General features: G+C 40.0%; 1 protein-coding gene across 3 annotated transcripts in view; it reads left to right on the forward strand.

The window, feature by feature from the left end:
- The first annotated feature begins 3,378 nt into the window (after positions 1-3,378).
- GMIP (GEM interacting protein) overlaps positions 3,379-24,027 on the forward strand; it is a 69,416-nt gene continuing 48,767 nt past the window's right edge. For all 3 annotated transcript variants that reach the window (XM_081320384.1, XM_081320385.1, XM_081320386.1), the window contains exons 1-2: positions 3,379-3,436; positions 21,983-22,076. In XM_081320384.1, coding sequence (XP_081176510.1) covers positions 3,415-3,436; positions 21,983-22,076 — 116 coding nt within the window. In that variant the 5' untranslated portion in view covers positions 3,379-3,414. The remainder of the gene's footprint in view (positions 3,437-21,982; positions 22,077-24,027) is intronic.

Below are 24,027 nucleotides of genomic sequence, written 5' to 3' on the forward strand. Positions count from 1 at the left end.
GTGTCAGTTTATGTACTTTTAGAAACATAGGTAAGTGTTTTGTTACCCCAGATGAGGTTATTTGGTGACTTGAGTAATCATCATTGTTGTAAACAACTAATCAAGCTTTTCTCCAATGTGGTTGTGTTTAATAGTTTAGGAGTGACACCCCCCCTTTTTTTGTGGGGCAGGATTCTTCGTGGATTTATATGCTGTCAGTGCGTGGGACCAAAGCATAGGATTTGTTAGATATTTTAGAATTTAGCTTCATCTCTTTCTCTATATCTGCTGCCGGCGTCAACTTCCCTCCGCCCTGTGCGTTCCCACAGAGAGGGCCTCCTCAGGGTGCCTCCGATCAGAGAATGTCGGCTGGTGGCCCCCAGGGGGAGGGCCTTCTCTGTGGGCGCCCTGGCCTTATGGAATCAGCTGCCGGTTGAGCTCCGGACGGCGCCTGACCTTCGCTCCTTCCGACGCGGTCTGAAGACCTATCTATTTGAACAAGCCGGCCTGGCCTGATGGGGAATGTGTTGGGGTTTTTATTGCGGATTTTTTATATTATTATCTATTGTTTTAGCTCGGGCTCCTATTTAATTCTCTTTTAATTTTTGTACTCTGTATTTTTATATGTGCCCTGTTCACCGCCCTGAGTCCTTCGGGAGAAGGGCGGTATACAAATATAATAAACTTAAACTTAAACTTATATCATTTCCTCCTTTCTGTACTGCTGGCCCTTCAATCTTTTTTAACTTTTGTATTTACATTTTGATATTTATTGCCCTGTACACCGCCCTGAGTCCTTCGGGAGAAGGGCGGTATAAAAATTTAATAAATAATAATAATTATTTCTTGCCAACTGGTGGCCAAAAAGAGTTAGATAGTTCCTGTCCAAAAAGAAAAAAGAAAAAGAAAAAGAAAAACCACACCACTTTTAACCAGTTGGTTATAGAGAGTTTTTGAAATTAGGCAGAGGTTTGAGCATTATACTAACTTTGGGTTAAGATTAAGAGAGTTTGAAATATCATTGGCAAATAAGACTTGGAAAGATGGTAGATGAGATATTTTTTGTGGCTTCAAGAATGCAGAAGTAGACACTCAAGACCTTATTTCCTCCTCTTGACTCACTTATCATTAACAGTTAACAGTTCTTCAAATCCAGCTGTGTGACCTTGGGCTAGCTAGTCATTTTCTCTCATCACTAGGAAGGAGGCCATGGCAAGCTCTTCTGGGGAAAAAAACCCCAACCCTGCTTGTCCACGTGGTCTCTGAGAATTGGACATGACTGACCGGAAGATGGATGGATGGACGGATGGACGGACAGACAGACAGACAGACAGATAGATAGATAGATGGCAGGCAGGCAGGCAGACATCCGCCCTCTCAACTATGTGACTCAGGGTAGCTAACAAAAATTGAAAACAGGAAATAGACCACAAATTTAAAACACATTGCACTGAAGACAGTGCATAAGTTGGATCTTCAGAGTGTAATACATACTAGCTTGTTGTGGGAGATTTTAAACTGAAACCCTCCGTATTATCCTAGAAGGCAGATTTGTTATTACCCAGAATACTTTGGGGGGATTTTTAAAGTCTGTAAAATAACATTACAGCAGCTGTTGTGACTTCAACAAATGTTGAAAGTTCTGAGCCAATTCTGCAGTTGCACCACAAAGGCACAAGTTGTTGTTTTTCAGTCCCTAAGTTATGTCCAGCTCTTAGCGACCCCATGGACCATATTACGCCAGGCCCCTGTATCCTCCACTGTCTCCCAGAGTTTGCCCAAATTCATGATCATTGCATTGATGACACTATCAGAAGCACAAGATTTGGTATTAAATTAGATTCAACTTTTTTAAAAAAAGTATATTTAAAATTTAAAATATTTAAAAAATTTAAAATATTTCTTGCATCTGGGTAAATGCTCATATTTTCCAACTATTCTTACCAGGGACAGTCCCTAATTTGAAGAAATCATTACTAGTAAATCACTGTTCTTATTTTGGCTTTCCCAGAGACTGGGGGCTGCCTTCTTAAAATAAGCCCAGGATGTAACCCCCAATGGGCATAATAAAAATAACTTGCCTGAGCGGAAGTTATTACAGCACAAAAAGTGTACAGCAATGGTACATAAAAGGTAGACTGCACTCCATCTCATTATGCTTGCTAGTCTTTATGATTGTTGTAAGGAGTGCCAGATGAAATAAGCTATTGTTTCATCCTTTTAAATTCTTAAGATCAATATTTAGATAGATTATACCTTTAGTGGTAAAAGATTCAATGTTGCTATTGTTGCTTTGTAAACTGAAGTATCTAAATTCACCTTGCAGATTCAACGACTGGATTCACACATTGTGCCAAGCCATTTTTAAACCATGGTTTGCTGAGTAAACAATAATTGGTTGGATTCACATAACAGACTAAGCTATAGTTTTAAATCTAGGGGATAAGTCCACATAGTGCACCAAGTTGAAATAAAACAAACAGCATCCTGGTTGGTCTCTAATGCCTACTAATAAGTTCACCTTGAACGGAAATAATCATTTCTAGGATCATCATCATCTCCATGTTTGCAAATTTGCCTTAAACTTATATTCTTATCCTGTATTTATTACCCAATTATATCCTTTGTGTTGGAAGAGATGGGCAATCTTTGGCAATTAACACATCACCTTTTTTGGATAGCATAACTCCATTTGATTGGACCATGTTATCTGCAAGGGCAGAGCCAATAGATGTAAATTTTCTGGCTTGTGGGGGTGGATATCTTTTTATTTCTTTGCTTTGCTTTTCAGTGTGATTAATGTGGCCTCTCTCTTTGAACCATCTTTAGCCAAGACGTTTGCAGGTTTAGTGAAGACGTGGTGCAGCACAGTAACTAAGAAAATGGACAGCCATAGTCTAATCTAGAAAAAAAAAAGGAATGAGTGCCTGCCTGATTAAAATGGTCTTCCAAAATTATTTCGCAGCAGATGAAGAAAGTACGATTAGAACCTCTGTGTAAAACAGATCCACAGTTTTGATATCCGACCTTGAAGAATGCCTTGTCTGTCCCAGCACTACTGTAATGCCATCAAAGGAATAAAATGCTGAGCACTATAACACTTTTATAGTATAGTTTTCAGATGGTTGTTTCCTTAATAGAAACTAAGGTCAGTAATCTGGCATAGGCTAAAGGCAGACTTTATGCATCAGATTTACCACCAGAGGTTGGGGGCTCTTATTTGTAAACTGAAAAATATGCAAATGAAGAAACAAGTAAGTTTCTTGATACGGAAATGTAGTCAGCAGGAAGCAGTGAAGTTTCGGTGGCTGTGGGCTCAGAAACTCTGCAAAGTATGCAGTGTCCATGGGGCTGCCTACCAGTGTTAGTGGCTCCTGAAGTATCCAGGGATTTGTGCTGGGGTCCAAAGCTGGGGGTCCAGCTGAGGATTTCATCATGGCAGAGCCTAAAACTTCTGGTAGGTAAAGCATCCTTCTTATATTTTTATGCAGGGACTTTGAAGCCTTTTTTTCAGCATGCAGCAAGTCATTGCAGATGGTTAAACCTTGAAGTTTTTAGGTTGGGGCAAGAAATGATTGCTTTGAAGTGTCTGATCCCTGAAAATAAAACTTGGTTCAGTGCAACTACCTCAATAAACAAGGCTTAGAGAGGGAGATATAAATATATATATATATATTTCAGACAAGAGAACTTTCTATTGTATACGGTATATGGATATTCTCAGGATGAATAGACTTTTTCCTATTTTGTGTATTGAAATCTGTAAAATGTGTTTTGAATAAAGGTAGATGTGGGCTAAAATTTATCACTTTGTGACAACAACTAAATCATATCGAGGAGAACCTAATTCAAATCAGTATATGTTCCTTAATTAAATGATGAAATCTATCTTGGTATCTATCTCTGAGTTCTTTTCAGTTGAACTTAGAAGTGCATATGAATCACTTCAGGAATCGTTGTTGTATTTTAATTATGTGTTCTAAGTTAAGATGATGGTTAAAATGTACTTAAGATTAAAAAGGGAGCATATTTTCTTTAGCATCAATAACTATTTTTAAAAAGTACTCTCTCACACATTTGATTGTCTGATAGATATGTACACTAGTTGGAATCTATTTTAACCTTTGCAGTTATATTTTTATATATTTTCTGTTACAAATCCAGCAGTGTGACATGGAGATTTTTAAACACTTGTTTAAAAATCTCTATAAATTTGATTCAGCTATGGCCCTAGATGTTTTAAGAGAAAGCATTTAACAACCTGTGAAGTGTTATAGGGTGATCATTCTCTGTCAGCCATGTTCAAAATTGTAATTTGTGGAAGTAGTCATTTCCTGGCCTTTTTTAATTTTTTATTTACCTAACTGCATGATACAGCGCAGGGGTTCCCAACCCATGGGCTGCAGCCCACTACCAGGACGTGGCCTACTGGCCACCAGGCCTCAGAACAGGCTGGCTAGTGTGTGCACATGCACACACTTATCCCCACTCGTGCTAGCACCGCTACGCAAACAGGGCACTGCATGGTGAAAATGGGGCACCACATGGGGAAAAAGGGGTGAAAATGGGGCATGGCGTGAGGAAAATGGGGTGTTGGATGGGAAAAAGGGCCAGTATTAGCGAGTGTCATGTGGGCACTAGCACCACCCATTTGTGTCGCCCGTGCTCGTGGCCCCATTTGTGTGTACGGGTGCACGTAAAATGCTTCCCCCTCCCTTTCCCTCTGGTCTGCCAATGAAGAAAGGTTGGAGACCTCTGATATAGTGCACATGCCTCCATACTGGATGGGATGCTTGCTTTACAAATGTTGTTCCACATGCTAATCCTTCCACTGTGTTTTGTGCCACCAACAAATGTGTCTTCTGAAGAGGAGGTTGTAAGAAGCAAGAAATAATTTAGGAGGGGGGTGAGAAAGTCACACTCAGTTCTTTGCCAAGGATTGCTACCCTCCATCTGATTTGGGGAAAATTTAAATTCTTCTTTTGAAATCCTGAGAGGTTTCCCTTTGCCATGTGCACGTGAAAATAAGGTATCTACGAAAAGACTAGAAGCAAAAGAAAATGATATCATTTCAACTGGTCTATTTGTTGTAAGTATTTGTAGTATTTAAACTCTTAATTAACAAATGACAAATAGATCACTGTGATGACAATGTTTTCTGTGAAGGCCCTTTCACAGCAATTCTCAAAGACTAATGAAAAAGAATGACTGTTGGATGGAGCACAACATTTTTACAAATAAAATGGATTGTGAGAATGGAGATGCTGTATGTACACAAGAAGAAATCAAGAGATACTTCCACATAAGTCACCATTACCACTCTTTAAACTTATTAACTATTTTTCCAACAGGCTATGATTGTCTTCATCACAGCCACTGAGAAAATAAGCCAATCAGCACTTCCCAACTAATCAGTGGGAGAATGAAAAAACAGATATCACCTAGCAGCATATCTTTTTCTTTGGGAGAAGTAGAAAACATGCTCTTTTGCTTTATTTAGGAAGCTCAATCTGAGAATATTATGTCAATATAGCAACTTACCAGTTATGGCTGGGTGGGGTGGATAATTGAGGATTAGGAAGTGGGCTGAAGCAAGAGTTTCCCCAGTGAGAAACCACATATTGCTAAGCTTCAGAAGCAGTGTTTCTCAAACTTGGCAACTTTAAGATGTGTGGACTTCAATTCCCAGAATACCCCAGCCAACCATGAGCTATACCTGAGTCAGAAAGAAATATATTGTGCGATCATGGCAGAAAATGACACAGTGTGGTTCTAAGCTATGACAGACCAAAGACTCAAAGGATTTTCTTTTAAAATGGGTGGTTATCTCACATTCACTATGAATATGATATTGGTACACTATTTTTTCTATATATTTTTTTGTTTGGTAGAGATTGTTTCAATTTCAAAATCTTTCAGATAAATACAGTAATCTTTCAAATAGGTATCTTACTGTAGATTAGATTAGATATATGATTAGATATGATATATGAGCAAGTGCCCCTTCATGGATTACTGCCTTGTCGTGGCGAAGGGGCTTGCGTAATTCAATGAAGCTATGAGCTATGCCGTGCAGGGCCACCCAAGACGGACAGGTCATAGCAGAGAGTTCTGACAAAACGTGATCCACTGGAGAAGGAAATGGCAACCCACTCCAGTATCTTTGCCATGAAAACCCTATGGACAGTACCAAAAGGCAAAACAATATGACGCTGGAAGATGAGCCCCTCAGGTCGGAAGGCGTCCAATATGCTACTGGGGAAGAGCAGAGGGCTAGTACTAGTAGCGCCAGAAAGAATGAAGCGACTGGGCCAAAGCCGAAAGTACGCTCAGCTGTGGATATGTCTGGTGGTGAAAGGAAAGTCCGATGCTGTAAAGATTTTTTCTCCATAGGAACCTGGAATGTAAGATCCATGAATCAAGGCAAGCTGGACGTGGTCAAACAAGAGATGACAAGACTGAACATCAACATCTTAGGTATCAGCGAACTAAAATGGACAGGAATGGGTGAATTTAATTCAGATGACCATCAGGTATACTACTGCGGGCAAGAATCCCTCAGAAGAAATGGAGTAGCCTTCATAGTCAATAAAAGAGTAGGAAAAGCAATACTGGGATACAATCCTCAAAATGACAGAATGATCTCAGTTCGAATCCAAGGCAAACCATTCAATATCACAGTAGTCCAAGTCTATGCCCCAACCACCGGTGCTGAAGAGGATGAAATTGACCGGTTCTATGAAGCCCTACAGCACCTTATAGAACTAACACCAAAAAATGATGTCCTTATCATCATGGGGGATTGGAATGCTAAAGTAGGAAGCCAAAAGATAACCGGAATAACAGGCAAGTTTGGCCTTGGAGTACAAAATGAAGCAGGGCACAGGCTGATAGAATTTTGTCAAGAGAATATGATGGTCATAGCAAACACTCTTTTCCAACAACCCAAGAGACGGCTCTACACATGGACATCACCAGACGGTCAACACAGAAATCAGATTGACTATATGCTCTGCAGCCAAAGATGGAGAAGCTCTATACAGTCAGTAAAAACAAGACCAGGAGCTGACTGTGGCTCAGACCATGAGCTTCTTGTTGCAAAGTTTAGGCTTAAACTGAAGAAAGTAGGGAAAAGCACCAGGCCAGTCAGGTATGAATTAAATCATATCCCCGTTGAATATACAGTAGAGGTGACAAATAGATTTAAGGAATTAGATCTGATAGACAGGGTGCCTGAAGAACTATGGACAGAGGTTCGCAACATTGTACAAGAGGTAGCAACCAAAACCATCCCAAAGAAAAAGAAATGCAAGAAAGCAAAATGGCTGTCTGAGGAAGCTTTGCAAATAGCTGAGGAAAGGAGGGAAGCAAAAGGCAAGGGAGAAAAAGAAAGATACGCCCAATTGAATGCAGAATTCCAGAGAATAGCTAGAAGAGATAAGAATGCCTTCTTAAATGAACAGTGCAAAGAAATAGAAGAAAACAATAGAATAGGGAGGACCAGAGATCTTTTCAAGAAAATTGGAGAGATGAAGGGAACGTTTAATGCAAAAATGGGCATGATAAAGGACCAAAATGGCAGGGACCTAACAGAGGCAGAAGAGATTAAGAAGAGATGGCAAAATTACACAGAAGAACTATACAAGAATGAGCTTAACGTCCCTGATAATCACAATGAGGTGGTCACTGACCTCGAGCCAGACATCCTAGAATGTGAAGTGAAGTGGGCCTTAGAAAAGCTGAGCAACAACAAAGCTAGTGGAGGTGACAGTATTCCAGCTGAGCTATTCAAAATCTTAAAAGACGATGCAGTAAAAGTGCTACACTCAATTTGCCAGCAAATTTGGAAAACTCAACAGTGGCCACAGGATTGGAAAAGATCAGTTTACATTCCAATTCCAAAGAAAGGCAGTGCCAAAGAATGTTCAAACTATCGCACCATTGCACTCATTTCTCATGCTAGTAAAGTTATGCTTAAAATCCTACAAGCTAGACTCCAGCAGTATGTGGATCGAGAACTACCAGAAGTACAGGCAGGATTTCGAAGAGGCAGAGGAACTAGAGATCAAATAGCCAACATACGCTGGATCATGGAGAAAGCTAGAGAGTTCCAGAAAAACATCTACTTCTGCTTCATTGACTATGCTAAAGCCTTTGATTGTGTGGATCATAACAAACTGTGGCAAGTTCTTAAAGAGATGGGAGTACCAGAACATCTTATTTGTCTCTTGAGAAACCTATATGCGGGCCAAGAAGCAACAGTGAGAACTGGACACGGAACCACTGATTGGTTCCAAATTGGGAAAGGTGTCCGGCAAGGCTGTATACTGTCGCCTTGCCTATTTAACTTATATGCAGAGCACATCATGAGAAAGGCAGGGCTAGAGGAGTCAAAAGTTGGAATTAAGATTGCTGGAAGAAATATCAACAACCTAAGATATGCAGATGATACCACTCTAATGGCAGAAAGTGAAGAGGAACTGAAGAGTCTCTTGTTGCGAGTGAAGAAGGAGAGTGCAAAAGTTGGGTTGAAACTAAACATTAAGAAAACCAAGATCATGGCATCCGGCCCTCTCAATTCCTGGCAAATAGATGGGGAAGAAATGGAGGTAGTGACAGATTTTATTTTCCTGGGCTCCAAGATCACTGCAGATGGGGACTGTAGTCAAGAAATTAAAAGACGCTTGCTCCTCGGGAGGAAAGCCATGGCAAATCTAGACAGCACACTAAAAAGCAGAGACATCACCCTGTCAACAAAAGTGCGTATAGTCAAGGCTATGGTCTTCCCAGTTGCAATGTATGGCAGTGAAAGTTGGACCATAAGAAAGGCTGAGCGCAAAAGAATTGAGGCCTTTGAACTCTGGTGCTGGAGAAGACTCCTGCGAGTCCCTTGGACTGCAAGGCGATCAAACCGGTCAGTCCTAGAGGAGATCAACCCTGACTGCTTTTTAGAAGGCCAGATCCTGAAGCTAAAACTCAAATACTTTGGCCACCAATGAGGAGGAAGGACTCACTGGAGAAGAGCCTAATGCTGGGAAAGATTGAGGGCAATAGAAGAATGGGACGACAGAGAATGAGGTGGCTGGATGGAGTCACTGAAGCAGTAGGCGTGAGCTTAAATGGACTCCAGAAGATGGTAGAGGACAGGAAAGCCTGGAGGAACATTGTCCATAGGGTCGCGATGGGTCGGACACGACTTCGCAACTAACAACAACAACATGAGCAAGTGCAGAAAAGTAGCTTGTGGATGTAAGCCAGTATATTTTGCTTCTGTTTGGGTATTTTTGTTTTATACTTTGTTAAATTCAAGATAGATAGATAGATAACCTTTATTGTCATTTTTTGCTGTGGGCACAGTGGCACACATTAAAAATGAAATTTAGTTTTTTGCTCTCAAACATAACACACATTTAAACATACTATTTATAACATGTCTATAGACCTACACCCTTACATATAAGTAACATATAAATATAAATATATAACATATAAACACTGTCCACCTTGAATACATAATGGAAGGAGAAAGCTTTAGAGTTCACAAGGTTAATACTGTATGGAACAAAACTGTGTCTGAATCTGGATGTTCTGCTTTGGATACCACAAAGCCTCCTCCCAGAAGCTAACAAAGAACACAGGTCATGAAGAGGATGTGTAGTGTTCCAGACAATCTTGTGGACCCTGCTCGTTGTTGTTGTTAGCTGCGAAGTCGTGTCCGACCCATCGCGACCCAATGGACAACGTTCCTCCAGGCCTTCCTGTCCTCTACCATCTTCTGGAGTCCATTTAAGCTCACGCCTACTGCTTCAGTGACTCCATCCAGCCACCTCATTCTCTGTCGTTCCCTTCTTCTCTTGCCCTCAATCTTTCCCAGCATTAGGCTCTTCTCCAGTGAGTCCTTCCTTCTCATTAGGTGGCCAAATTATTTGAGTTTTAGCTTCAGGATCTGGCCTTCTAAAGAGCAGTCAGGGTTGATCTCCTCTAGGACTGACTGGTTTGATCGCCTTGCAGTCCAAGGGACTCGCAGGAGTCTTCTCCAGCACCATAGGACCCTGCTCAAGCAACACTTATATGCTATGTCCTGGATTGAAGGGAGGGAACTGCCAATGATCTTTTCTGCCAACCTCACCACTCTCTGCACTGCCTTCCTGTCTGAAGCAGTGATGCTTACAAACCAGACAATATGACAGGATGCTCTCGATTGTCCCTCTGTAGAAAGTGGTAAGGACAGGGGAAAGAATGTAATGCAGAAAATGCAGGCACTGCTATATCCACTTCACCAGTGTCTTGCTGTTGAGCGACCAAGCCAGCCTACTTGTTAACTGCACACCCAGGAATTTGATGCTGATAACCATCTCCAGAGGTGAATCATTGATGCACAGAGGACTGTGGCTATGCCTGCCTTTTCTGAAATTGACAATGACCTCTTTGGTTTTCCCAATGTTTAATACTAGGCTGTTTTCCTTACACCAGTCCACCAAGCCCTCAACCTCTTTGCAATAAGCACCCTCATTGTCATCTTGAATAAGGCCCACTACTGTTGTATCATCTGCAAACTTGACAATATGGTTGTGGCAAACATAGCACAACAGTCAGATCATCAAGGTGAACAGCAGTGGACTTAGGATGCAGCCCTGAGAAGAACCTGTGGTCAAGAAAATGGTGTTAGAAATATTTGTTCCAGCTTGCACATACTGGTGCCTGTTAGAAAATAAAGAATCCAGTTGCATAAAGAAGTATTTAAGCCTAAAGGGCCCAGTTTGTCTACTAGATGCTGTGGAATGATTGTGTTAAATCCTGAACTGAAGTCAACAAACAACAAACACACATGAGTATTTCTGCTCCAAGCTCAGATGGAGAAAAGAGGAAATAGCATCCTCTGTAAGCAAACTGAAGCGGGTCAAATGCTGGCAGAAGGCTAGATACAATAATGTCCTTTATCACCTTCTCAAAACATTTTGTAATGATGGATGTCAGTACAATCAGATGGTAATCATTGAGGCCTGTAAAAGACATTTCATATTTAGCATATCAAGTATTTGATGGATCAACGTGCCCAAATACTATATGAGGAACAATTGGTGTTTGTTTTCTAATTAGTAGTACAAATCAAGACTCATCTGAAGCATCTGGCCCATCTTTACAATATTTATTTATTTATTTATTTATTTATTTATTTATTTATTTATTTATTTATTTATTTATTTATTTAAAACATATAGTTTTGATGACCTATCCTCCCCCTATTTGAGGGGTCTCCAAACTTGGCAACTTTAAAACTTGTGGACTGCAATTCCCAGAATTGGGAGTTGAAGTCCACAAGTTTTAAAGTTTATTTATTTATTTATTTATTTTAATTCCATTTATATCCCGCCCTTCTCCGAAGACTCAGGGCGGCTTACAAACTTAGCAGTAGCCTTCATTCTATGTATATGCCAAGTTTGGAGACCCCTGCCCTATTCCAACAAACAGATGGGGGAACTGAGCTTCAGATTCAATTTCAGTTATATATTTGTTAAGTATACAAGGTATGTTGAAACAAACATGGTGTGGGAATGAATGGAAAAATAAGAAAAAGGTCATACATTGCTTTCTATGTTAGATGGGTTGGATCTTCAGATCATTCTAACATAAGCATATTTATAACTCCCACTGGCTTGATTTCATGAATACTGTTATTCAAGACCAAAGATGCCATATTATGGCTTTAGCAGTGGATCAGTGTAATTGGTAAATTACAGATTATAGTTTGATTGTATAATTCAAGTCAACTAATTTAACCATGTATATCTTGGTTATGCAAGCCATATTTTAGCACATTATGTGAACCAGATTGTAGATTCGCTCATACAGTGTTCAACTAACGTGTTATAGAATTCTTGATCTTAGTTCAGACCAGCATTGGACTAAATAAAGATAAATGCCTAAGTAAAACAGACCACAGCCTTTTCTGAATGTATGTTTTTGCATTTAATTTGTGCTTAGCAAGAAGGCAGAAGTTCTACTTCCTCTTCTTCTCCCTCTTACCTCATTTCACAGGAAATATCAGAGAGTTCTAAAAAAAATCAGCATATTTCCTTCATTAGAACATTACTTCCAGTTCAGTTCTGACACATTCAGAATCATGTTGACACTGGCAAACAAATGAATGCTCAGAGAATAGTACAGGTTCCATCCCTATTTATATCATTCTTATATGAGTGAAAATGACTGTAGATTTCTTGTATAGATCATGTTATACAAAACAGAATAACCATCAGACTAAGATGTTTAGGTATTAATTTCTATGCAGCAGTTAGAAGTATTTTTTAAAAATAAGACAATTCTTGATGATTCACTAATAGAAATTTGTCTAAGCATGGGATGGAAAGCAATAACAAATAACAGCTGAATTACTCTATTTCATGATACTCTATCAAGATTCTTTGTGATCCTAACTTCAAAAATGATGCTTAATATGGGGGTTTGGCAAAATTGAATCTTGGAATTCAGAGGATACACAATCAAGTTTAAAGAAGAATAACATGTAAATATGAATGCTGAGCTGGGTTAAATATGTACTAGTAGTATTGGCAGAGTGAAAGGAATGAGAGACTGGATATACTATGATTTGAGTTGCTTGAAAATGCATATAGGTAATCCTTGATTTATGACCAGTTGCTTCATGACTGTTCGCAGTTACCCTAAAGGTTTTTACAACTCAGTTCCAAAGTTTCAATGGACAGTCACTTGACCACATTTCAGGAATTCAGAACCTGGCCTGCATTTAGAGCTGTTTGACCATCCTGCGGTCATAATGAACACAATTTATGATCTTTTTGATCAAAAACTTTGTTTTTGACAAAGATGCCCCATAACAAACAAAGGGTTTGCTTAATGACCAGTGCAAATGGTCATTAATGACTTGCAACCATAACGGACAGGTTCTGTTATGATTATAAGTCAAGGATTACCTGTATAGCAGGGACAGATGAGAGTAAATCCTGTGTGTATGTGTTAACAGAAATTTACAAGAGATAAGGATGAGATTACAAGAGATTAAGACTAAGGAATAATTTCAGAATGCAGGCCCTTCCTCTCAAAGTATATACAAGGGGTATATAGAATTACATAAAGGAAACACTGAATTAAACATTAAGGACTCAACTTTTCTTGGTAAGAGAACCTGTCTTTCTTTGGAAATAAAATGCTGCCTGTGCTGTAAACTAACCTGACTGCTCATGTAATTTATATTTCTGCAACAATACTGTTCAAGTACAAAACTTGATAGAAAAAAACCACAGTATTTTGTATCATAGCATTTCAGCTTCCTTATTTTCCATTTAATATATCCTCATACTTTACAAGTAACAAGCCTGAGGATGTAATTTAGGAAAATCTTAAATAAATAAATGTCTATGCTGCCCAACTGTCAATGAGTCTGGGTGGCTCACCACAATCGAATAACAAATAGGATTTATAGTAATTTCATTATTTGCAAAGCTATTCATTTCCAGAAAAAAAGAAAAGAAAGCTGGTTGGAATCAATTTGGTCAAGCATTCCTGGTCACAAGAAAAGGCAAGCAAGCTTTCAGAGCTGTCCAAGATTTGGCAAGAAGAAACAGGTGGAAGATCATTAAAGAGAGAAGCAACCTAGAACTAAGGAGAAATTTCCTAATAGTGAGAACAATTCATCAGTGGAATGACAATGGGGAAAAAGTTGCGATACGTCGTGTGACGTCACGTGACGTCACGAGTTGAACATGCCTGGTTTAAAGTCTCCTGCTCAAGCAGGGGGTTGGACTAGAAGACCTCCAAGTTCTCTTCCAGCCCTGTGATTCTATGTTCTATTTTAAGAACCAATTATGTGGTGATATTAAATAGAAGCCTCTTTTTCTTCCAATTAACATTTATTCTGACAGTCCACACAGCTCTGTAAGAAGGCAAGGAAAGATAACATTTAGTTGGGTCAGAAGGTCTCAGAGAAGTGCTGCCTTTTCTTCTGTCCAATGAATAAGCTTCCCATTGCTGCTTGATGAAGCAACCCTTTTAAGACAACCACATCCTGTTTCTGGGGCAGAGGAAAGGAAAACATGAAGATTTTGCTCTGTTAATATCACAAGTGCATGACTGGTAACATTTTCTAAATTCTACAACTTTAAGCTTCCACTTTTGTTTGCTGCATAAATATAAATCAGAGCTCAGCTAGAGTCACACATCAAGATAGTTTGTTTGATATGGGGTTTATGGTTTAGTGTGAACTGTGTGATGATAGGTTGATCCACAAGCTACAGTTAAAACATGGCTATGTATACTTTAGAAGGGACACGGTGGCTCAGTGGGTTAGGATGCTGAGCTTGTCGATCAGAAGGTCGGCAGTTTGGCGGGTCGAATCCCAAGTGCCGTGTAACAGAGTGAGCGCCTGTTACTCGTCCCAGCTTCTGCCAACCTAGCAGTTCGAAAGCACGTAAAAATGCAAGTAGAAAAATAGGGACCACTCCGGTGGGAAGGTAACAGCGTTCCATGTGCCTTTGGCGTCTAGTCATGCCGGCCACATGACCACGGAGACATCCTCGAACAAGCGCTGGCTCTTCGGCTTTGAAACGGAGATGAACACCGGCCCCTAGAGTCGGAAACGACTAGCACGCATGTGCGGGGGAACCTTTACCTTTACCTTTTATATATACTTTAGAATAAGAATCTAAGGTATAAAAGCAAATAATAAATTATGAAGGATTATAGCCATACAACTTAATAACACTAACCATAGGAATTCTACCTATTGTTGATTTAAAACTATGAAGACTAAGATAAGGAGAATAAAACAGAGCAGCATAAATAAATGGAGTAAAATAAAGATAGACCAAGACATTTGACAGATCAAACAATCTAGGTAGGGTATGTTGTCATCTTCACGTTGATTGCATGATATTGATATCATAAGTGAGCCCATGAAATATTATGTCTGAACCATTGAGTGGCAGCTCAAGCTGCATTCTAAAAAGCAAATAAATTTGCTATGCTCCGTTGACAAACAATCCCAAGATATTTTAAAGGTGCCAGATTGAGAAAGACATTAGCCTTATGCTCCCCTTGGCCTTGCTTTTTAGTCCCTCCCGTCCTCCATTCAGCACACCCTTTAATCTTTCTCTCACTCATTTATTTTCTCATTCCTAATTGTCCTTCTCAGTAATTTCAGTCTCCACTGGGAATAATATATCCAATTTTCCCACCCTTTCCACGCCCATCTCTTCAGTGTCCCCCTAATCCTCCTCTCTGCTGATTAGCTTTTTATCCCTTGTTGGTACTCCAGCTCCAGTATCTGCATCTGTTTTGCTTGGAACTGTAGTTTTTCCATTCCTTTGGATGTAAGATAGGCTGCGTTCTAGAGAAGCAGGCCAGGGCTCTATTCTAAGCTTTGGACCTACTGATCGAAAGAGGAAAATGTGGGGTTTTGGCAGAGTGAAAGAACATTTTTTATCATCAAGGAAGGCCAACATAGGGTTTGCGTACGTAGACTTATTTTGGTCCTATATTTTCTGAATTAACACTACAGCTTGTTTGGGACATGTGCAACTGAATGTCACTACAGTACTTTGGCAGAATCAATACATTATGTTCTAGAACTTATTAGGGGAGGAAGAATTATTTCCTTCGAAAATAACTATCCTGGAGGAGGAGGGGTATAAGACATTTTCTGACATTACTATAAGTGTATTTATTGTTTGATCTTCTCTTGGTCCTCCTTCAGCTTTTGCTTTCATTCAGTTAGTATTTATTACTCCCTTTCTGTGTTGCTTATCCCAAAAGGGAGTAGCATGATAGTTATCTATATATAATTGTACACAAATTCTTTGTGAGTGTAGAGTTAACTTCAAGCTTTGGATGAATTGGGAGCTGGAAATGGTGCCATGTAGAAAAATTCTGATATGAAAAAGATCATTCATCATCATCATAAGAAGAAATGAATAGAAACAAAAGAAGCATGGCCCAAGCATCATTAAGGAGGCTTGGTAACGTGGATCTTTTCTCATTTATCCAATCTATTAAATCATTTATTTTTATTTATTTTTTATTTTATTAAATTTATATACCACCCTTTCCTGAAGGACTCAGGGCGGTTTACAGGGCATTAAAGCAACCAATACAAAAGTTAAAAACAAATTTAAAAAGATTAAATCATCCCTAGAATTAAAAACCCGTTAAAAATTCTCAGCCTGGGCCGGAGAGCTCAAAGAGCCAGGTTTTCAGGTCCCGGCGGAATGAACGAAGGTCAGGGGCAGTCCTAAGCTCCACGGGCAGCTGGTTCCAGAGGGCAGGCGCACCCACAGAGAAGGCCCTTCCCCTGGGTGTTATCCGCCGACAGTCTTTTATCGGCGGATAACACTATCATAAAACTATCATAAAACATAGTTCTGAAACCATGCTTTCTGTGTTTTTCACTCAGCCTGCCCCTCTTTTTATTTAATGGAATAGCCAGCTGGAAAAGCATTAGTGTTGCAAAATTGCATTTTTAGAAAATTTTACTAGGTCCCAGTAGTGGTATTACTACGTTAAAGTTTCTTTCTTTTTTTACTGTAATCATAGAGTAAGACAATAAGACCGAAAAGCTGCTAAAAATATAACAGTCTGTTTTAATTGTTGGCTACTTAGCTTGCTTGTGCTGCCATTTCATTGCAAAATATTTCATAGTCAAAATAGCCAGGTGGCTCAATCATTCTTGCCACACAGAATGTTTGCGATATAACGAGTGCTGGCTTGTGGAAACTTATTTCACTTTCTGCTATTTTCATTAGTGATACACAAAATTAGCTCTATGGACTCATAGCTGAAAATGAATAAACACATGAGATATTTACTCCTTAACAAATACAATAAATTACATCAGCAGCCCTAGTTCCCTGATTATGGTGCTTTGTTCCTCTCCAGCTAGCTTTTATGGAAGTCCTAGGGTCTTACCTCATTTGCATCTAACCTTAAAGTACTGCTGTAGAAACACACCCTGACTATTTATTTACTTTGTGTGTCCCAACAACAACAACACAGCCGAATCTTGTTTTTGGCTTTGATGGGAGCCTGGCTTAAGTTGTCCTCAGCCATTTACTGTGGGTTATAGTGTCCCCCACCCCCACCCCACCCCGAAGCTTGCAGTAAAGCTGTAGCAGTATCAAGGTGGGTAAAACTTGACACATTTTACCAACTATTCTGGCAGGGTTAAAGTCAGGTGATCTATAGGAAGCAGTGACAACTAAATGCCTATTGGCAACTTAAGCTAATGTAGCTACACCATCTCCCCTGGGTCCTTGGAAGTCTCTTCTGCACCATTCTTTCATTTTTTTTTCCTCCAGGGAAAAGAGCAGGACACACTAGTTCCTTGAAGTCTGCTGAAACAGACTGTTGGCAGCTGCTAAGGGAAAAAACTCAGCATTCTCAGAGCAGGAGATTTGAACTCTCCTACTACCATACTGAAAAACCTCTAGCCAGCTGATCAGGTATTTGGCAGACTTGCTTTGACTAGAGATTTAGGGTTTTGCAGTTGTGAAAGAGCACTAAATCTGCTGTCAAAATAAGCACCTTCTTTTCAGCTTCTCCCGCTTTATCAGGCAGTTTATTCACCCTGTGATCAAAGGCGACAGAGGTAGGCTAGAGATAAGGTCTAGGGATGATAAATGCACAGGTACAAGTGTATCTTACTTCCATTGAGCTCTTAATCTGGTCGTTCTGGAAAATGTCTGGTCCTGCAACCTCATCACTACTTCCACTTCCACTTCAACCCCTGAAGCAGTTCAAAACCCACCTGCTACCAACAGAGAAGAAATAGGGAGAGACTCAACAGATTCGGAATGGATATGAGAGCTACTTAAAAGTACTTCTGTAGAGACAAACATTAGATCTGGTTGAATATCAATATCTGTACGGTACTGCTCGATTCTGCCTACTCACATCCTGGCATTTGAGCCCTATTCTCCAAAGCACCTGAAGGCAGGACAACAAGCAATGTCTGGAAATTAATCAAAGAGAGAAGCAACCTATAACCTTAGAAATTTCCTGACAGAACAATTAATTCAGTGGAACAACCTGCCTCCAGAAGTTGTGAATGCCCCAACACTGGAAGTTTTTAAGAAGAGACTGGACAGCCATGTGTCTGAAATGGTATAGGATTTCCTGCCTGAGCAGGGGGTTGGACTAGAAGACCTCGAAGGTCCCTTCCAACTCTATTATTGTTGTTGTTATGTAAACTTGAATTAAAGCCCTAATATAATCTGTAAGGTTCTGACACATGGTATTTTTATACAGGGATTCTATGACAGTTTTAAAACAGTTCCAAGTCTTTGTGATGTCACAATATTATTTATGTTACAAAGCCAGGATGATTTAGATTTGTTTCAACTCTAGTAGAAACTCTAGTAGAAGTGTGTCTGCGCATACTCTCTCTCCACCCTCCTCTTGGCTTTGTGGAGTCTGTTTTCCCATTTGCAGAAACTCTTAACTCACCAGTCCTCCTGAGCGTCAAAGAAATAGACAACTTGACACATTTTCAACTCCACCTTATAGAAATCACAAATATCCTTTGGTGGGCAACCGCACAAATGCATGCAATGTGAAGTAAGGATGTGAATGATGTGTGTATGGAGAGGGGGTCCTCGGTGCTCTCTGTCAGGTTGCTTACCACTCAGGGAAGAATAAGCCTATCCCTTATTCATCTATAGCAGGGGTGTCAAACTCAATTTCATTGAGGGCCGCATCAGCATTGCAGTTGCCCTCAAGGGGCCGGGTGGGTATGGCCAGGGTGGGCGTGGCCTACTGGGTGGGCGTGGCTAGAGTGTGTATGGCCTACTGGCTGGGCGTGGCCAGCTCTACATCGTTTGCATCAAGGGTGCCTATGGGGGCCTGGGCAGGAGTGGGACAGATCTGAGGGTCTCTGGCAGAAGGAGGGTCTCTGGGCCAGGGCCAAGGCAGTGGGGGCCGTTCCCTCACTGTTTCCAGGATGGCTTCACGGGCCGCATGAAACCACTTTGCGGGCCGGATCCGGCCCCCGGGCCTTGTGTTTGACATGTCTGGTCTATAGAATAGATAGTGGAGGATGATATGTTTCTGAGTTTATACTTCTTCCACAGCAGAAGGGCAAAGCCTTGTGCTATTACTGGGCAAGGTTGCCCTCCAGTACAGAAGATGATAGTATGTGCCACCTTGTCAGTGTAAAAGCTTTTCTCTAGTTCAATGTTTCTGATTGGGAGAGGTATCCCATAAGGAGCCACTAAGTAATTGAGCCACTTTAGCCAAGGTTAAAACAACCAATACCTTCCCAGTAACTTTGTTTAATGGTTAGCTTAGCTCTGTCATGATCCACCTCAAGGACTTCCAGAGGGGAGAAGTCCAGGAGGCTTAATTTCAGTCTGACTGCTTCGATGCATAAAAAATTGATGGGGCTCCTGGAGGATAGAGGTGGGGGCAGTCATCGAGAGTTATGTGCTAATTTCAGCCACAAGCATACAGCTGATCTTCATTTTAGTCATGCCCACCTTCAGCCAAAAGATGGCATTTGGGGTGCATTCAGAGTTCATTGGAGTCAGGCGGCCAATAAATTTAAATACATAAATAAAATAGCAAGAAACGTAGACTGCAGCTTGTTCTAGAGGGGCAAAATAAACTAGGCCTTTATATTTTCTACTTAACTAGTTAGATTAGAAGGTCCTTTTGCTATGCATAATATGGTATCTCCTTCCCTCTAAAATCTGCTCCATGTGGGAAAATATGTTATTAGTGACAATATTTGTCTTCTGCTGTACCAACGTTTAAGAAAAATATCTATTTATAGTCTCCAGGGGAAGTTCCACTGTAATGATCGACATTATTTAAAGAGAAGCAACTATGGGCTTTTGACCTCTCGGTTTCTTTTTAACACCCAGGATATTTTCAGAGCAGTTGTTGAACCCCACCAGGCTATCCTGTCTGCCTTTGCCTTCTCACAAGTTATAAATGTATGGTTACTCTCTTAAATTTTATATTTCTAAAGTTCAGCATTCATGTTTACTCATTTGTAGTCCCTTCTTCATCTTGGCGTTGGACTTCAGCTTCCAGAATTCCTAGACATACAAGTATGTCCACTTCTTGCAAGTGAATTAGGTAGTTTATTAATATTATTAAGTGATGAAGTCTATTTCATAGGTTCATATTCAGGTTATTTTTCTTTTACGAAAACTTATTTTAGAGTTGCATAAGCATTCAGTTCAGAGAACTAAATTTGGTGACATTACAGGTTGTTCCTCGTGATTGAATTAAAAATTGGACAACCAGTCCTTCAGCAAACAGAATGCTATACAGCACTAATACAAAATATCCTGTCCTCAGTGGTGAGGTAGACACAATTACAGCAAATATTTCTGTTCTTATTTTATAAGGCTCATTAACGACAGAGACTGATGGATTTCTCCCAATTTTGTGCCTCTTTCCTTCCACCAAATGTCATTAAGATGTGGAAAACATCAACTGATCATTCTCCTTAAAGTGGGAGAGGCTGGGAGGCAAGCTTAGTTTTGATAGCTAGTTAAATTGGCAGGTTTAGTCATCTGTCAAAGCTTACTCTGGTCTGGTACAAATGTTGTGCACAAATGAATTCAAAAGCAGAGCTGATATTTTTGGATGATTATGATTGGTAATAATAATAATAATAATAATAATAATAATAATAATAATAATAATAATAATAATAATAATAATAATAATAATAATAATAATAATGACAGCCAGATGTTTAGCCTGGATTTGGCTTTTTTGTCACCTACTGAGTCCTTTACAATGCCTTGGGATAGGCAGATGTTGTAACAATAACATTAAAGGTAACACTGCAGGATATAAGCTGTTCCAATCAATGCTGCCTTTTGAGGGTGAAGGTTCGTTCTCCAAGCTTGAGGGTTGGTTTTTGAATGTTCTGTTACCAGTCTAGGTAACATCTTCAGCAGTGTTTAGTGGATGTGTGTATCCAGTGGTGGGATTCAGCCAGTTTGCATCAGTTCGGCAGAACTGGTAGCTAATTTTTTGTTGCCCAGACCCAGAATGGACTTCTGGAAGCGGCATTCACACAGAGAACCAGCTGTTCACATATTTGAATCTCACCACTGTCTGTATCAGTATTCTACTTATACAAGAGCTTCAGGTGTGGGAGTGTGAAGTGAGGGTCTTGTGATGGTCCAAGTGTGAGTAATCAGAGAGAGGCTTGTGATGGGTAGGTACTTCAGATAAGAGTCATTGGAGGATGTGATTTAGTGGGTCAGGAGTGAGTTATCAGTGGGAGGCTGATAATGGGTCTTGAAATACCTCCCCATCACAAGCCTTTCACTGATGACTCACACCTGGCCCATCACAAGACTCTAAGGCAGAAGCTTGTCTACCCTAAGGATAAAACACCCAGGCACAAACTGAAATCTTTCCATTCCCCACCATCCAGTCAGAGCTGAAGAAGTTTCTTGGATGAGAAGCGAAACATCTTCAAAGAAAAACAAGGAAGTCCAGTTGCCTCGTAAAAAAAACCACAACATCTTTGGGATAACAGTTCCATGATGTTTTATGTATGGTTAAGCCATCTTCTTGCATCCATCCACCTTAAGAATCTTTTTGCTTCCATCCCCTAGTGCAGGGGTAGGCAACCTCGGCTCTTTCATGACTCATGGACTTCAACTCCCAGAATTCCTGAGTCAGCATAGCTGACTCAGGAATTCTGGGAGTTGAAGTCCATGAGTCATAAAAGAGCCGAGGTTGCCTACCCCTGCCCTAGTGGAATAATGTTTGCCAGTAAATTGAATTTCCTCTCCTTCTTAACTGCATGCCTCATGCTCCACAGATCTGTTCTGGAGCTCCTGGGTGACATTTTGAAATTGGTTTAGGGTGTATGAAGGAATGCAGCAGGAAGGAGAGCTGAGCAACAGGAAGCTCCATTGCATCAGTGGAAATCCATATAACACCCTAAGTAACCTATTGCTTGAACTTGCTGAAATTTCTTTTTAATTTCTTATTTCTTTTTCAGATCTCAACAGCCAAGTGAAAGGAACTGAAAACAAAAAACGCTACAGTGAGATTTTCCGAAGCTTAGATGCCCTTGAAATTTCAATTGGAAATGCGTGCGTATTTTGTGTCATTGTTGCCCTCAGCAGGCACTAAAGACATTTCTTAATGCTGTTGTGAATGTGGTATGTGATTGTGGAGAGATAGGTTCTTGTAACCTGAAAGGTCCAGACCATGAGTCAATACTCACCTCTGTGGGTAATGGTTACTAGAAAACCAAGCAGTACAGATTGGGATTATGCTGTAGAATTGACACCACCATAATTTTACTGAAGCTATATACACAGAATACTATATTTTTTTTCAAGGATACAGGGCCAGAAGATGTTGGAATTGGAGGTGATGATAGAGGTAGTTGGTGTTATAGTGCATGTACAATGTTTAAGGAACAAAACATTTTATACTATTTAACTATTCTGCTGCCATTCTTCTGAAGTAAATCAAGTAAAATGTATATAACGAGCAAACTGTTAAGCATAATTTAAATGTCCTGCAATTCATGATTTAGTAGAGATAGGCTGAAGCAGTTTACTATAGTGATTTACTATCCGGACTGGCTTCTGCAAGGAAATGATACTTCTTTCCTTGACCTCAAGAAGTGTTTCAGTCTGAAGGCTGCATCAAGACTCACACACACTCTGAGTGTTAGCACATAACTCTTGGCAGAGGATAAGTCTGTAGCCTTCAGTTGAAAAAAGTCTGCTATTGGATCCTGAACATGACTCCCACTATACTTATAAATTAAAGTCATTTGAGTTGGTGGCATACTTTTTCTTGTTGTTACTATTATTATATTCTTCTTTGGGGCATGCATACACTTGCCTAGCATTTTCAATTCCTGTAGTTTTTGTTTTGGACAGAGGAACTAAAACTACTATTGTGGCACTTTAAGTACTACTGTAGTTTTCATAGGAATGAAAAGATGTACAATATGCTAAATCATAGTCCTTTTCAGCCCGATCTGCTCTCCGCTGGGACAGAGTTTGTGGTGGCTCACAAATATAAGAGTTACTTATAGTCTTTGTTTATTGGGGCACGTTGCCTACTATTCTACAGATGTCGCCCAAATCTGATGCATCCTTCCTTAAGCTATGATGTATAGATATTAGATTACAATTGCCATTATCATTATGCAGCCTGGATCAAGAGCCAGTTGGAAAAGACAGGTTTTATTTTGTAGACACCAATGAGTGGCGATTTCTTATTGAAAGGCCATGTATTTGTATGTAAGTTTATAGTTAGAACAAATGTTGTAAACCACTGTCATACAATTTCATTTGGAAAACTGGATGGCGATATAAGACATTTTCAATTTTATTAGTTTTAAAATAAACGAATGCATATTTGCCCATTCTGCAGGTTTGAAATAAATTGTATGTTTATTTAAAGCTGTGCAGGTGCACATTAGGCGCACACTAAAAATAAAAATGCATACATTAGGTGCACAGTAAAAAAAAATCCACTCCCCTCCAGAAATGTTGATCCACTACTTTTGTCATTAAAGGAATGATATATGATATAATCATGTAATTTCCCAACTTCAGATGCCTTTGCTTGCTCCAATCAAAGGGAGGGCAGTGAGAAAGTGCTGTAAACCTGTGTGTTCAGCTTTGAGCATATTGCATTCTTAAGATTTGTTATATTTTTTTCTACCGTTGAATTGTGTCCGATTCTTGGAGATTGCCTGGATAAGTCTCTGTAGTTTTCTTGGCAAGGTTTTTTCAGAAGTGATTCGCTATTGCCTCCTTCCTTGGCTTGAGACAAAGTGGCTGGCCCAAAGTCATCCAACTGGCTTTGTGCCTAAAGTGGGACTTGAACGCATAATCTTCCAGCTTCTAGCCTGATGTCTTAACCACTATACCAAACTATAGTGCCCAAAAGGTTGGGGACCTCTGTGTTAGATGATTATAGTTTTCCAATTGAAACTATGATTACGTGTGTCCATATGTTGTGAAATTAAGAAGTTTTCATTGGGTCTTCTGGCTGCTAGTTGGTGTTCATGGGTGC

The sequence above is a fragment of the Vipera berus genome (genome assembly GCF_964194415.1).
Source record: "Vipera berus genome assembly, chromosome: 2".
Lineage (NCBI taxonomy): Eukaryota > Metazoa > Chordata > Lepidosauria > Squamata > Viperidae > Vipera > Vipera berus.